Source organism: Meriones unguiculatus, chromosome 20, assembly GCF_030254825.1.
Source record: "Meriones unguiculatus strain TT.TT164.6M chromosome 20, Bangor_MerUng_6.1, whole genome shotgun sequence".
NCBI classification, from domain to species: domain Eukaryota; kingdom Metazoa; phylum Chordata; class Mammalia; order Rodentia; family Muridae; genus Meriones; species Meriones unguiculatus.
This window is the reverse complement of record NC_083367.1, coordinates 38310234-38325029: the sequence shown is the minus strand read 5'-3', so window position 1 is coordinate 38325029 and position 14796 is coordinate 38310234. Positions and strand designations below refer to the sequence as shown.

Sequence of the window (14796 nt, the reverse complement as noted above, 5' to 3'; positions counted from 1 at the left end):
TCTATGAGAGGTAGAGGTAGAGGAAAAGAAAGAAGAAAAAGGAAGGAAGGGAAGTCAGGAAGAGAAGAAAAAAGAGAGGGCAGGAGTGAATAAATGCAAACTTTTAGTAAGGGAACAGAGATCATTGTGAATTTTTTGTTTAAGGTAACCAAAAACTGAAATTAAAGTAATTTATGATAATTACTGGATTACACTTAACTATTGAAGTTTAAAAAAAAAAACAATCAAAAACAACAACAAAAACAGCTGTTTTCAACCTTCAACTTTAACACCCAACAAAAGTTTTTTTTTTTTTTAAAGAAAAAGAGCACTGGTTGTGGTGGCCCACACCTTAAATCCCAGCTCTCCAGAGGCAGAGGCAGGTGAGTCTGAGGCTAGCCTGGTCTACATAGTAAGTTCTAAGACAGCCAGAGCTACATAGTGCGATCTTGCCCCAATAGATAGACAGATAAATAAATAAAGCCAATACAATTAAAAACTATATTACATACAAATTTTCGTTGGTAGACATCTCTCATTTCCTATATCTGACCTCAAAGGTTCATTTACAAACATTCCCTAGACCTCATCAAGAGTCATTAAATCTACCCCAGGAAAGATTTTCTAAGACAGTGGTCCTCGAATCATTAGATTCAGCAGGAGACAACTCAAGGCCAGTGTCACTAGGCTTTTCAACAGTGTTTCTTTCTCATTGTTTTACATAGTTGTACTTAGATCTTTAATCTCCTTGGAGCTGTTTTTATTTTTTGCATATGGTCAGAAAAACAAGCCTAATGTCATTCTCTTTCATGGGGATTACCCTTCCCCCCATTTACTGAAGAAATATGTCCCTTAGGCAGTATGTATTCTTGCTATGTTTGTCAAGAGTCAGTTCACTGTGTTACTCTTTCTTCTATAAGTTGCCTTGGTCATGGTGCCTCTTCACAGCAATACCAAAATAACTAAGACACACAGTGGCAAAAACAAAAACTGGCAAAGAAACTATAACACACTAGAAACAGCAAAACAAAACCAATCAACCAGATACAGCCTACAAAGTGGAAGAATGTATTTGCAAAGTATATATCTGATAGGGGAGAGAATACCCAAAACACAAAAGGAACTAGGACTACTCAACAACAACCAACCAAATAACCCAGTTAAAAAATGGACAAAACATCTGAGTAGACATTTCATAAAATATTTACAAATGGATATATTTAAAAAAAAAGCTTAACAGCAGGACTAATACAAAATCAACTCTATAATATCACACACACACACAGCCCTGTTGAAATGGCAACTATCAAAGAAACCACACACGAAAAACACAAGCAAGAATATGGAGGGGGGAAAAAAAACCCAAATAGTACAGCCACCATAGAAGACAGCACAACGTTTCCTCAAGCAAACAAGAAACCAAAACAGCAAAGATACAACTACCAGCAATCTAACAATTTAGATATATGAAAATGAAATCAGTGCATCAAAGATATATATGGAAACCCATGTTTACGATAGCACTATTCATTATAGCTAAAATAAACAATAAGCCTAGGTACTCATTAATGGATAAAAGAACAAAGAATCTATGGTTCACACACATACACATATACAATGGTGTATAGAGACACAAGAGGATAGTACTCAGAAATAAAAAGAATGCAATGTGAAGCAACACAGTAGAGATTATGTTAAATGAAATAAGTCAGGCACAGAAAAGCTGAGTATTACATGATCTTAACTATAGGTGGCACCTAAAAAAATTGTTTTCATAGAAGCAGAGGTTCAAGAGGCATGGAGACTCGAAGGGAGTGGGAGGATTGGAAAAGTCTAATTACAGATACAAAATCATAAGTAGAGAAGAAGGATACATTCTGGTGTTCTACTGTCCAGTTAGATACCCAGGGTTAACAATGTGTTAGAAAAGCAGTTTTTAAATGTTCTTACCATAAAAAAATAATACATGTATCAAAAATAATGTTTACAAAGAAGTACAATTACATGTCAATCAGAAATTACATTAAAAATTTAAAATATACTGCACGAAGTAAAAATGACACACTTCCAGAAATGGAAGGAGATACAGAGAGGCATTTTACCTACAGAGCACTATAGGATTACTACCGGCCTGCACTGAGTGAGTCATTACTGTATCACACCCATTTTAGTCTTCTAAACTATTCTATTCAGATAATTCCTGGGGCTAGAGAGATGGGCCAGTCTAGCAGAGGAATGAGTTCCCAGCATTCATAAGACAGCACACAACTGTCTTTAACTCTGGTTCCAGGGGACTGAATGGCCTTTCCTGGCCTCTGTGGGCAGGGGCATACACATGGTGCACCGATATACATACAGGCAAAACAGTCATACATGAAAAATAAAATCTTTTTCTCTTATATTTTGGAGATTATAATATAATTACAGCATTCTCTCTTTGCTTTCCTCCACCCAAACCCTCTCATATATTGCTCCTTGCTCTTTCAAATTCATGGCTTCTTTTCTCATAAACTGTTGTTATATGCAGGTATCTATGTAAATACATACCTTTTTCTAAATAAAACCTATATATATATATATTTTTTTTCATGGCTGACCACTTGGTACTGATTAACCAAAGATTTAAAAATCTTTTTAAAGACAATTCCTTGCTGATAGAATTCTTTTTTTCCCCCCTAATATAACTCTTAACCACTGAACCCACCCTTTGTAACATGTGTCTGTAATTACAGTGCTGCACAGCAGAAACAGGATCCTTGGAGATTGCTAGCTGACCAGCCAGCCTAGCTTAATCAGTGAGCACCAGGTTCAGTGAGTACCCTGGCTCAAAAAATAAAGCGGAGAGCAACTAAGATACCCAACATTGATCTCTAGCCTCCATGTTCATAAACACCTGAATACACATGCACATATACTCACATACATGTGTGTGCACACATGTGTACACACACACACACACAAATAAATATCACACACACAAGCTTATTACAACTTACTCTTATTTAATGCTCATCTCCAAACCAATAAGAAAATTTATATATTATCTGCTTCTCCCACTAAAAGCTGCACAGCCATCTTATCTGTCATCACTGTCTCCCTACCCAAGAACTAAACTTTTAAAAGGATGTATCACACCGATTCTTATATAAAAGATTGTAATCTATCTGACAGAAGCAGAATCATTCTCCACAGGCCTTTTCACTTGTGGCAAGAGCCAAAGGACAACATAACTAGCATGAGGATTTTAGTCTATTCCCTTTCTTCTTATTCAAATTATCATTTAACTCACCCTTTATATAAAGGATATTCCTCTAGTTTCTTTTTCTCCCTATGTTCAAAGTTGTGTTTTTCCTACTCTTCAAAATTATAGAGAACCAATGAATCCCATTCTAAAACACAAGGCTAATACTATACACTGAAAATACATTCAAAGGTCAAACCTGTCATTTTTCAAAGCAGGAAATAATACCTTCCTATTTCAAGTCAGCCTACAAACAGTTTGCTCATGTAGGTTAGGAAAGTTTTGCAAAAAAAAAAAAAGTATGTAATCAGTACAAGTTTTTTTTCTATGTAATCATAATGACTAGTTTCATTAGTCACTATTCTTAATTTCTGCAGTCTAGACATAAAAAAATGTTTATTTCAGCTTTTTTTTTTATTTGTTTTACGTATGAGTGCTCCTCTTCATGTACACTTGCATGCCAGAAGAGGGCATCAGATCTCAGTATAGATGGTTGTGAGCTACCATGTTGTTGCTGGGAATTGAACTCAGAACCTCTAGTAGAGCAGACAGTGCTCTTAACCTCTGAGCCATCTCTCCAGCCCTTTATTTCAACTTTTTACATCATCACACATTCACTGAGTTCCAATGATATACCTAACAATGGGCTGGGATCTGAAACACACACACAAACACACACACACACACACACACACACACACAAACAAAAAAAGGGTGCACCTTGCCCCAGCAAAGGTTACAGGCCTGGTGCACAGGGTGGACCTAAAAGAATGAGATATATGTTAATTAGTGCCAGGCATTATTTTAGAAATGTAAATCTTAGAATCTTCTGAGAGGCATTTTTGACTATTTTTTTTTAAGTATTAAGAGGGCTTCTTCTTCTGGAAAACACCAAATGGCAGGTGACACTGGTGCAGCGGTCTTAGGGGCCGAGGTTGAGGGCTCATGGGATCTGTCACCCACCTGGGCTGCCTGGTTAAGGACATGAAGTCCTTAAAGGAGATCTACCTGTTCTCCCTGCCTATTAAGGAACCCGAGACTATTGACTTTTTCCTGGGTACCCCCCTACAGGATGAGGTTCTAAAGATCATGCCAGTGCAGAAGCAGGCACAGCTGGTCAGTGGACCAAGTTCAAGGCTTTTGTTGCTATTGGAGACTACAATGATCACACTGGTCTTGGTGTTAGGTGCTCCAAGGAGGTACCCATTGCCATCCAAGGGATCATCATCTCGGCCAAGCTTTCCATCGTCCCTGTGTGGAGAGGCTACTTGGAGAACAAGACTGGCAAGCCCTACACTGTTTCCTATAAGGTGACAGGCCACTGTGCTCTGTTTTGATGCGTCTCATTCCTGCCCCCAGAGGCACTGGCATCGGCTCCTGTGCCCACAAAGCTACTGATGATGGCCAGTATTCATGACTGCTACATATCAGGGGCTGCACTGCCACCCTGGGCAACTTTGCCAAGGCCACCTTTGATACCATCTCCAAAACCTACAGCTACCTGACCCCTGACCTCTGAAAAGAGACTGTTCACCAAGTCTCCTTATGAGGAATTCACTGATCATCTTATAAAAACCCACAACAGAGTGTCTGTTGAGAGGACCCAGGCTCCAGCTGTGGCTACCACATAAGGGTTATTATTTTATGTAACAAAAATAAAGTTAATTAAGTCTGAAAAAAAAGTACAAGAGGTAAGGAAGGTAAGATGTCCAAGGTTCCTATAAAGTCAATTTAACATATTATTTATATGCATTACATATGCATTATATGTAATTAAAAACTATGTAAAAGAAATTAAAACACTCAATGGGTAGATATGCATAACTGTTTTTTCTGCAAAGAGTTTCCGTCATCACTGGAGCACAAGTTCCCACCCAAGTCTCATGGGACTCTTTCACAGGTGCAAGCTGCTTTCATTATAATAAAATGTTACTTGCTTTTTCACTAGGCTGATGTTTGCATTAACAATGCAAAAGCTCAAGTAAGCCAAGTATTGGCTTATGAGCAACACAAGGCCACAAAAGGGACAAACTGCAACACAAACTCCACTGCAGGTATTCAGTTTTATCATATTCCTCTTTATGAGTAAAAAAAAAAAATAATTACTGCTCTTTTTATAAATTTCAATCTTTGAGTATTTTTTATAAGTTTCAATCTTTGAGCACATCTCTGTAATAAGATAGAAGCCAAGCATGTCTACTATAAATCAACATATGCTATCTCAAGGAAAAAGCACCTGGGCAACTGCTTGACTAAAAACTGGACTTTTTTCCTTTAAAGAACATCTTTACATTGGGGGAGGACCAAATAGCTGAGGTTGGTGATGCACAACTAGTAACGCCAGCACCCAGGTGCAAGACAGGAAGGTCAGGAATTAAAGGATGGCCTAGCCGGGACTGTAGAGTGAGACCCTGTCTCAAAACAAATATAAAAAGGGGACAAAACAATTATTTATATTAAAATGTGGCAGATACATTCCCGAGAACATGACAGTATGTGTTCTAAAGACAAAACTGGAGTTTTAAAGTGAAAATTAGAATCCCGGAAAACTTGAATTCCATCACCATGAGCTTGACAGGTTCCCAAAACCTAAGGTTTTCTTGATGACATGGAAAATATTAACAAATGTAATACTTAAAAATTCTGCAGGACCTAAAATGAAAAAAAAAAAATCAGCAAACCATTTAAAAAATGATCCATGCATAACACTACAAAACCCATTCTTGAAAGAGCCACTCAACCTGCTAGACAAGACCAGTATTTATCAATGAAGCAGTGGGGAAGGTGCAGGAAGGTAGACAGGTGACAGATATAAATACAGAGATATAGGCAGCAGAGGAAAAACAGTACAAAGATAAATACGTATGAAATGTCATAATGAAACTCATTGTTTTGTACACTAAAAATAAAAAATAAAAACAAACCCATTGTATAAATAGTTCATTTTATTGCTTTAGATTCTACATTACAGCCAACCTTTAAGAAACTATGTCATGTCTACAGCCAGACACCCTGAACATTCCCTATCTTGTCATATCTCAAAAAAAACCTATCTCTTGTCTCCTCTCTAAAAAATATTTTGCAACAAAGTCTCATTGTATAGCTCTGGCTGGCCTCAAACTTGCTATGTAGGATGAGGATGGCCTGGAACTCAGAGATCTGCCTGCCTCTGCCTCTTGTCAACTTTTACCACCAGAGAGTATCAACAAATACCTGATGGGGTTCCTCCCCTTCAAGCTATAGCTCTCTTCTTGGTCAAATATTCTTCCTACCCACAAAACCCTACCACAATAAAACTGAGCACAAAAACAGACACAAGAATCCAACTATTACCCCTTAAGCAAAATGTTAAAAGATTTAAAAAGGAAAGAAAACAATGTTACTCTGTTCATTCAGTTTATTTGGTTTTGGAACAGCTATTTTAAATTTAAAATGATGTTATTATCGGCATGGTGGTGGCATGTCTGCCATTACAATACTTGGGAGGCCAAGGCAGGAGAATCCCAAGGGCCAGCATAAACTACAGATTGAAATCTAAATATGTATTGCCCATCCTCACCCAAATTAATATGTATGATTAATATGTACAACTTTCTTAGTTCCAACTTCTAAAACAGTAATGATACACACACATATATATCCGTATATGTCTGGATATGTAACCCACAGAGATAAAGCTCTCTGGGGGCCCCAGAATTTAAGTGCCAAGGGGTACTGGAATAAAAAAAAGTTGAGCATACTGTCAGTGCTTTTGAAAGGTCTGTGTCTGGATCATTAAGAGTAAGAATAAAGAAAGGCAATATACATCACTGAAAAGATATCCTGAGGTAAAGTCCTATAGAGCTTGGCAGTCCTAAGTAAGGAACTTGAATTTTAGTCAAATTGGGAATTTAGTCAACTTCTCAGCATCACTTTGGTGGCCATAAGTTAGGTGGTGGTGGTGGGGCACTTAGGTGACTACAATACCAACAAATCCATTTCCTACCAGAAATAAGATACCATCCTTACTTTCTCTGTGTCTGCATAATGATCAACTCCGGGTTCACCTTAAATTGTCCTCCACTTCTTCATCATTACTACTTTCACTTTAATAACTTCCTTGTCCATCTAGCAAACTCCCTTGCTTCAACACTGGATGAACCTAAGTATTACTTGCATTACTGTGTCCATACTTGCATGGTGGATATTGCTGGAGAAAGTCATACTATAGGGCACACTGGCTGTCATGATGTTTATGATAAGCAACGCCAACTAAGTCTTCAATATGGCCTGGCAGTTCATCTCTCTGGGCAATGGAACTTTCCCTTGATCTTTGTCTACAACAACCTCTACCACTCTTCTCAAGTTCTTACCCTTACTTTCAGCAACTGACCTGAGCTCCTATTTTTAGAAATAAATAAATAGTAAAGAAAAATAACACAAAAATTCTGGTAACCCTCCTCACCCCATTTATTCAAATCGCCCTTCACTTCTTGCTGTATGAATAATGCAAAGCCACTTGCTGTGCAGTTCTTTGTATCTTATCTGCACCCAGCCTCTTAATATTACTCATCTATTTCCCACAGTATTTAGCTTTTCCCTTAAATATAAACATGTTCAAGTTTATTTTTTTCACTTCAAAACATAATGAAGTAATAACTTCCCTGAAGCCTACCTCTGCCTTTCTAAGCTATCTATCCATACCCACTTCTTCTGGACATTTCTCTCTCTTCCCAATGCCCCTCTGAACATAAGTTTGTTTATAAGAATGACTCTTTTAGCTTTGCAGGTGTGGGCCTCTTATGTCACTTCTATAATATAACAAAAACCATAATTATAGACTTATCTTGAGGAGCTGCTGTGAAGATTAGAGGAATAGGTAAAAACCAAACACTCTTAGGACAGGGCCTAATCCATAGCAACTGATCAATAAGGTTAGCAATATATCATTATTTGTAATAATATCACATATCCATCTGTTCCAGGAGCTAGACAAGAGTGATGCACTGTATAGTCATCCTGAATCCCCTCATCCTTCCCTCACTCTGGATTTTGTTGAATTTTATCTTTCAAGTTTCTCTTGTTCTGAATACTTCCCTCTACCTACATCACCTTATTTTATGCTATCATAATGTTACGTGGATAACTTGAAAAAAATGCTTGCTCCTGTATGATAAAGCCCAAGTCTACGGCACAGCCTATGAAATAATGCGAGTTTTGTTTCCTACCTACCAAGACAATCTCATCTGGCATCTTGCTTCTAGTGTGCCTTCAACTCTTTCCCAGATTTTCTAATGTACCATGATCTCTCACCCACTACCACAATTTCCACTTCCTAGTTCCTCTACTTTATAAAACAGAACAATATTTCTATTAATTTCTATTAATTCTATTAATTTCTATTAATCCATTACATCTTAAGTTAACAGTATTTATTTCTTCAGGAAGATGGAGATAGGAGGATCAGAGATTCAAGGTCATCCTTGAACTTAATTATGAGATTGAGGCAGCAATGACAAGAGATCCTTTTTTAGAAATAAAAATAGTAGAGCTGGTTCAGTTGATAAAATGCTTGGTATGCAAGTATGTGGACTGGAGTTCAGATCCCAGCACCCAAGTAAAAAGCCAGCCATGGCTGGGTGCCAGTAAACCCAGGAATGGGAAATAAAGACAGGGTATTCCAGAGGTTTGCTGGGCCAGCCGGGTTCACCTAAACTGGCAAGCTCCAAGTTCACTGAGAGACTTTGTCTTAAAACATGAGGAAGATACCTGATATTGAGCTCAGTCCTACACACACACACACAGACACACACCACAAACCACAAACAAATAAAACAGTATAAACTTAAAGCTGCACAAAGACAAGCACATCATCAATTTAATATCAACACAACTTCTGACAAAGGCTTAACAGCTCTCCCCTAATGATTCGAACAATAAGTCACTTTAAAGAGACACTAACTAGTTCAGCTATTATGAAAGAAAGACATGAAATAGAATGTCTTCTGGTTTTGGAAATAGGGGGTCAAGTAGCTCAAGATGGCTCCGGAATTCAATGTGTAACTGAGGGTGCCTTCAATCCACTTCCCTGCTTTGTAGTGCTGGGGTTATAGTCAAGGACCACCATACCCTACTGAGGTGTATTGTTTGTTAGTATTATATTATTCCTAACAGGAATAATCAAGCACAGTATACATTCCAAAACAGACAGAGGTAAATTATTTTAAGGGTCATAGCCTTTGCTCCTCTACAGCTATTACTGCCATTGCTACTGATATTATATTGGTGACTTTAGCTGGGCCTCAACCAAGTGTCTGACCAGGAAATCTCAGTCAGGGAGAAAGTTTGAGAGATTTAATTTGAAATGGTGCCACCTAAAAATATCCTGATTTTTTTTCTTCAATCGCCAGCCTTTTTTATATACCTGTCTCTTGCCTAAGGCAAATTTATGGCAAAAAGCTGCTACATGGATGGCATTTATATTTAATTTAAAAGGGAGCCATTTTTTTTTCAGTGTGATATACTAGCATTTCTTATTTTAAGAAATAATACTAATTCCTAAGATATGACATGGACTTAGAATATGTAAGTATAATTTCTGAAAAAAAGGAACACATGTAAGTTATTACATGCACAATCTATTAGTTAGAGAACTACTCTTTTAAAATATGTAAAGATTTTTTAAAAACTGAGTACCACCTACCTATTCATAAAAAAACTCCTTTTTTTTTTTCAAAATCAGATTTTATAGCTAACATCAGAAAGTACTATTGTTTAGCTTCCTTGGGTCATTTAAAAAGGCAGTTAAAATTGTTTTACCCTTTAAAAGCCAATTATCTTTAGAACATGGTTAAATGTAGTATACATAGTATACTAGGTATATGTCCGTATACTATGTATAGATATACATAGATAGCCTGTAAGTTCTCATTTGGTAGAAGCTACTCTTAATCTTTGCTCTTTGGAGCTAAAATACTATTTTTAAAAGCCACCAATGCACACTAACATACACACTAATCTGGGCCCTATCATTACAGTCTAAGACACAAAGAACTTCACCCATCACAGATTATCTCATTTTCTTATCCTCTCTAAAATGAAAGACCTATTCTCTACTTAAACTGCCTATTTCTAAAATGCTTTCTATATAGCATTAATACACCATGATTTCTAAATCTTGTAATACTGCCCTAATTTAATTTTCCATACAAAATGGGAGGTTTGGAATTTTTGGTTTTGCAACCACACCCCCTTCCCCCGTGATGAGAGACCAAAGCCAAGGATTGTCTTTACATACTCTCGAACTGTCTGAAATTAGGGAAACACAGGAAAGTACAAACACATGCATCTCAATGTTAGAAGTTACTAGAATACTGACAGGGAGCTCTAAGGACATATCTGCCTGTATTTTAAGGACCCAAGTGTGAATGTAAACCGAGAAGGACGAGAGTAACATAAAAATTCCATTACATTTCCCGAAGAGCTATGATGTGCTTCCCGTAAGTTCATGTCTCTGTGTACACACACACACGGACATATAGAACTGGGCTAGCTGATGAAAATAACCAGGGCTGCATCTGTCTGAGAATTTTTCAGTCTAGTTTATCATTATCAAAGAGCTCACAGGTCGAAAGAAAGCTGAGGTATTTCCTGACAGAGGATCTTGGTGATGCTTGTTAATGTAACACCTACAAGGCAGGCAGCGTGATTAACTCCCGTCCCCACCTCAGAGAGATGCTGGGAGGCGGATGACAAGACCCACAGGTCGGTCTCCATCCTTTTCCTCCCCCACCTGCCCCTCACTCCTTTGCTTCACACGCTATAAACGCATTCTCCATCACATTCAAAGCTGAGGTGCCTAGTGGGTAGTTTTTCAGGCTCGTTTTCCTGGTGCGTTAAATGGGACCTAACGTCCTCGGACAGTCTGGGGTTGAATGCCATTGCTGCCAGCCCCGGGGGCTCACCTCTAGCTTGTGGTTGATCTGGGACACAGTCTGGGCTTTGTGGCAAAGCTGCGCAAAGCAGGAGCTAAGGCTGGTCATCTTCTGACGCCCCTCATAAGTGATGTCCGCCTGGTCCGGATCGATCTCGCCCAGAAGCAGATCCACATCTACGAAGGCCTTATCGAACTCCTTCTCCAGCACCTCCAGCCACCGGAACATGGACACCCCGCCAGGGGAGACCCCTACAGGGCAGGAGGCGCTCCCTGGGCCGCCGCCGGCTCCCGCCGGGCATGGGCCGCCCGCCGACATGGCGCCGTCCAGGGCCTCGCCGACTGCTGCTCACGCTGGCCGCCCGCCCAGCGCGAGGGGAACTGCTGGCACCGCGGCGCCCCTCGCGTGCTCGCACTCACGCCCCGCCGGTCCCCTCCCCTCCCTCGCGCCGCCAACGCCGGCAGCGCAGCCCCAGAGGCGCAGACACAGCGGGGCTGTAGCAGCTACCGCGACACACGGAAGACCCGCCCGCATCCCGGCTCGCCCACGCCGCGCATGCGTAGCGGAGCCCAGAGCCAGCGCAGCCCACAGGGAGGAAGTAGGCGGGGCGGGGCGAGGCCTTGGCCAATGAAAAGCTTCCTCCCGCCCCACCCCGCCCACAAGCCTGCCTGCGGCCATATTGACAACTGGCACAGGCCCGAGACACGGGTACGGTGTCTCCTTTCAAGTGGGAAAGGCCGGAAGAAGGGAAGGGTTCCACGTCGCTGACTGGACTGGCTTCCCTCAGTTTGGCTTCACAGTGGGCGGGAGCCGGTCCACAGCTGCCTGGGAAAGTTGCTGGTGTGGCGTCCAGGAGCTTAGGTGGGCGCGCGGAGGGCCGTGTGAGCATGCGCGGTAGCCACGTTTTTCTCTTCAGCTTTGAAGACTGCAGTTTAGCTCTGGATGGGTGTGTACACAGGCTGTTCTTGGTGGACCAGACGGTGCATTCCAGTTAGAAACTACCTGAAGTTGCCCGTAGAAGCTGCTGACCAAGTTTTGCCGAATCAATGGTCCCTCCTTATGCGATTGACAAGCCTGGGTTCAGGCCCTCCACGTTATCACATACTAGCTGCCCCACCTCGCTGTTACTTAACTTGGGAACCTAGTTTCCAAAATTTACTTCACTTAGCATCAAGGTAAAATGAAAGTGTATATACTTGGCACAGGGCACTCATCTTACTAAATCACACATATTTCTAAGGCAACCACTTGGAATGCTGTGATTATTTTATAAACTAGTATCCCTAGCCCTGTCATTTTCGTATGTTCATAAACATTGAATACATGTCCGGGTGAGGCACCGAGGAAATAAAATCTAATGAAACGACCCTCACTCACGTTGAGCTAGTAATCTAGTAAGGCTGTCAAAACTTTTAATTCCAATGTTCTGTGCATTTGGGAGCATTTAGCAACAGCTTTGTTTACATCCTGCCTCCCATCTCTTCCATTTCTCTAGCTCCTCCACTGTCTAATACAGGAGTCCGGAAGGGAAAGGAGAAACCAGACTAATTAGAGTAGGCGGTATGAGTTCTGTCTCCTGCTTCTCCTGCTTCTCCTGCCTCGCCTGTGAGAGTATTTGGAAAATGAGTCCAGAATTCTTTGTAAGCTCTTCTTGGGGCAGACCCTTCTATTCTACCGTTAATCAAAACCTGCACGGCACTTTGTGCCTCTCATTAAAGCAGTGCCAATAAGAATGAAGAAACTACAGATTTTGTCTTGCACTCCAATGCAAGACTGGTTACCATCAAGCAAGAAGTATTATGGCTTTAGCAAACATAGTTAAGTAAAACTAACCATGCAACCCTTTCCTTGAGAGTAAGCAGAGACCATCGCTTAGGCTTAGTACACAACAATATAAAACTGCCCATCCTCTTTCAGTGTTAGGTGTATTTTAGTGGGTGTGTGTTTGGCCTACATGTATGTGTATTTCTGTGCACCACATGCACACATGGCACTCAAGAAGGCCAGAACAGAATTCCAGATCCTCTGGAACTGGAGTTACAGATGCTGTTAGCCACCATGTGAGTGCTGGGAACCAAATCCCTCTTCAGCCAATGCTCTCATCTGCTGAGCTCTCTCTCCAGCCTCCTTGTCTACCGTACCCCGTGCTGGTCTGTTGTATTTTTGTGTACAGTATTTGTAAGAACATTTTCTCTAGTGATACTTTTTTTTTCAGGAATTTGAAATAAAAAAAATACTGTGTGAGAATGGGAAAATACTTAAAACTACAAAAACAATAGCTTTCAAATTATTAAAAACATGCTGTGTTGTGGCTCACGTGAGTTTGAGGCCAGCCTGCTCTACAATGTGAGTCCAGTACAGCCAAGGCTGCACAGAGAAACCCTATCTTGAAATAAAAAAAAAAAGTGTTACATATCAGAGTTATTTCTTTTATTCTCAAAACGTCCTGCAGTAAGTATAATTACTCTGTTATAAGTGATGGTAAACAGATTAAGCATTTTAGTGATGCCACACAGAAGGCATCTCAATGTAGGTGCCTTTCTTACTAGTCTTTGGCATTAGCTATATGATGCAGAAGAATAAAGAATCCATTTCATGTTGCTAGTATGAAAAATTGTCAGATCTGTCCTAAGAGCTTTCTTAGACAGTATTTCCAAGGCATGTGCATATACAACTATAACAACATAAAAGTCATTTTCTTTTGTAGCTTTTTAAATAAACCACACAAATACAAATTGCATTTCTTTAAAAATATTAAATTTACTACGTACTATGTGAAAGAATCCAAACTGCATTTCGTGTTTATGTGGCCATTGTTCTTATGGCTGGTGAACATCTTAATTTTCAGCATTGTACAACTCCAACAAGCCACACCAAGTCGTATCATGGATGTCTCAGGCTAGTTTCTTGTCACATTGTCCCCTCTCATTGTTATCCTGTGTGGTAGCTGCCATATCCTATGTGCTCACCATCTTGGTATTCAGTGATTACTTTAAATGCTCATGAGGTTTCCTAATAGAATGTTTTGCCCATTTTAGATTTAGGATTTTGCAGTTCTGGAAGTCACAATAGAACACAAAGGTGGAAAAAGAGGCTCAATGGTCAAATACTGCCATCTGTTGTCAGTGTGCTCTATATGCATTTGTTGCTTTGTCTTTCCTGGGATTTGGACTTGTGTGTTTTGTCTTTCCAGTACTTGTAAAGTTTGTTTTCACACAGCTTTAAAAAAGATTGTGATATTTCTATTTTCAGTTGGATTGGAAGATACTTCCAATAACTCATAAATCATGCTTGTGTGATTTAAAACATCATGATATGACAAAAGCAGTCTGGTTTTCTTTTGTCATTGTTGTTTGGAGACAGGATCTTGCTATGTCTCTCTGACTGGTGTGGATACACCAGGGTGGCCTAAAACTTCTAGCAGTTGTCTCGCCTCTGCCTCATGACTGCGGAATTCAGACATGGGTCACCACACACATGTGGTCAATCTTATTTTGTTCTTACTGAGTCTCACCAAGACAGGGTCAAGACTGAGGAGACTAGAAAAAAGAGGGAAGATGCTGGTGTGTCCTTTCGTACCTAGTTGGTAGATGTGCAGTTAGTTAATGATGTAGATTCTTCTAGAGCACCACCAGCGGTCATGGCACTGGAAGGTCAATAGGA

The 14796-nt window shown here is 40.1% G+C and overlaps 1 protein-coding gene across 2 annotated transcripts in view; it reads right to left on the bottom strand.

Moving 5' to 3' along the window:
- The window catches only part of Gopc (golgi associated PDZ and coiled-coil motif containing), a 39364-nt gene extending 27673 nt beyond the window's left edge, over positions 1-11691 (bottom strand). For both annotated transcript variants that reach the window (XM_060373501.1, XM_060373502.1), the window contains exon 1: positions 11164-11691. In XM_060373501.1, coding sequence (XP_060229484.1) covers positions 11164-11451 — 288 coding nt within the window. In that variant the 5' untranslated portion in view covers positions 11452-11691. The remainder of the gene's footprint in view (positions 1-11163) is intronic.
- Positions 11692-14796: the final 3105 nt, after the last annotated feature.